General features: G+C 45.9%; 1 protein-coding gene across 1 annotated transcript in view; it reads right to left on the minus strand.

The window, feature by feature from the left end:
* The window catches only part of CSUI_001230 (macro domain-containing protein), a 4,223-nt gene that overhangs the window by 2,827 nt on the left and 259 nt on the right, over nt 1–1,137 (minus strand). Inside the window, exon 2 of the mRNA XM_068061436.1 lies at nt 268–666. Within this exon, the coding sequence (XP_067926590.1) occupies nt 268–666 (399 nt within the window). The remainder of the gene's footprint in view (nt 1–267; nt 667–1,137) is intronic.

Genomic DNA, 1,137 nt, shown 5'->3' on the forward strand with positions numbered 1-1,137 from the left:
TAGAGGTGCCTATACACCGCAAACAGAGGTGCCTATACACCAGAGACACAGGTGCCTATACACCACAGAGGTGCCTAGACACCACGTACAGAGGTGCCTATACACCACACCGCAAACAGAGGTGCCTATACACCACAGATAGAGGTGCCTATACACCACGGATAGAGGTGCCTATACACCAGAGACACAGGTGCCTATACACCAGGAACAGAGATGCCTATACACCACAGACTGCTGATTCATTGAGGAGATCAAGGCTTTTCTCACATCCTGAATTCCGGGAGAACTGGTGAGTGCTTTCAGTCTTCTTTCTGTTTCAGTAGAGGATTGAGCGTCAGTAAAACTAACGTCTGTACACCTCAGAATCACATGATCGAATTCATCCTCATCCTCTTCTTCCTGTCCTTTCCTATTCAGCGCGAAGTTTCCATCTCCATCTTCATCGTCGTCATCATCGTCAGGTCTCATAAGTAACCGACCAAATTGATGGGGCGCCGAGCGCCCAGTACTACTACTCTCGCTTCCCGTGTACATCTTCGAAGAAGACGAAGGAGATTTCTGGTTTCTTTTGTAGCCATCTTTATCAATTCTTATGCGACGCTCAGACACTTCAATCTGGCCATATATATCTCCCGTCTCTTGTGGAAGGTGAATCAGAGCTTCCGCCTAGAGTAAGAGAAAGAATGAGAGAAGAAAGAAAGGAAAAGGAAAGGCACAAGAGAAAGAGAGACAGATCAAGAAGATGAAGAAAACATGGCAGAAACTTTGAAACATCCTTAAAATATCTGTCCAAAACAAACACAACAGTCGAGTGTACATACACCGCCCGAAACAAAAGACAACCACAAGTTCGAGTGTACATACACCTCGTTGTTGTTTTTCCCCTCACCCGTCCTCTCTCCTGCTGAACCTTCTTCCATGCTACATCATAGGAAAGACCGGACCCCATCTCTAAACAAGCACAAGCAGCTTACCTCACTTCTATCGATCCCGCCTGCCACCCTATCTTTTCTTGCTTGTTCTGCCGTAGATACACCCGACGCACCATCATCATCATGCCTCGCGACTCACACCCAACTTCTTGAAATGAACGATCTACCTTTAATCTATCTATCATTGATCTATCTATCTATCTTT

The sequence above is a fragment of the Cystoisospora suis genome, assembly GCF_002600585.1.
Source record: "Cystoisospora suis strain Wien I chromosome Unknown contig_484, whole genome shotgun sequence".
NCBI classification, from domain to species: domain Eukaryota; phylum Apicomplexa; class Conoidasida; order Eucoccidiorida; family Sarcocystidae; genus Cystoisospora; species Cystoisospora suis.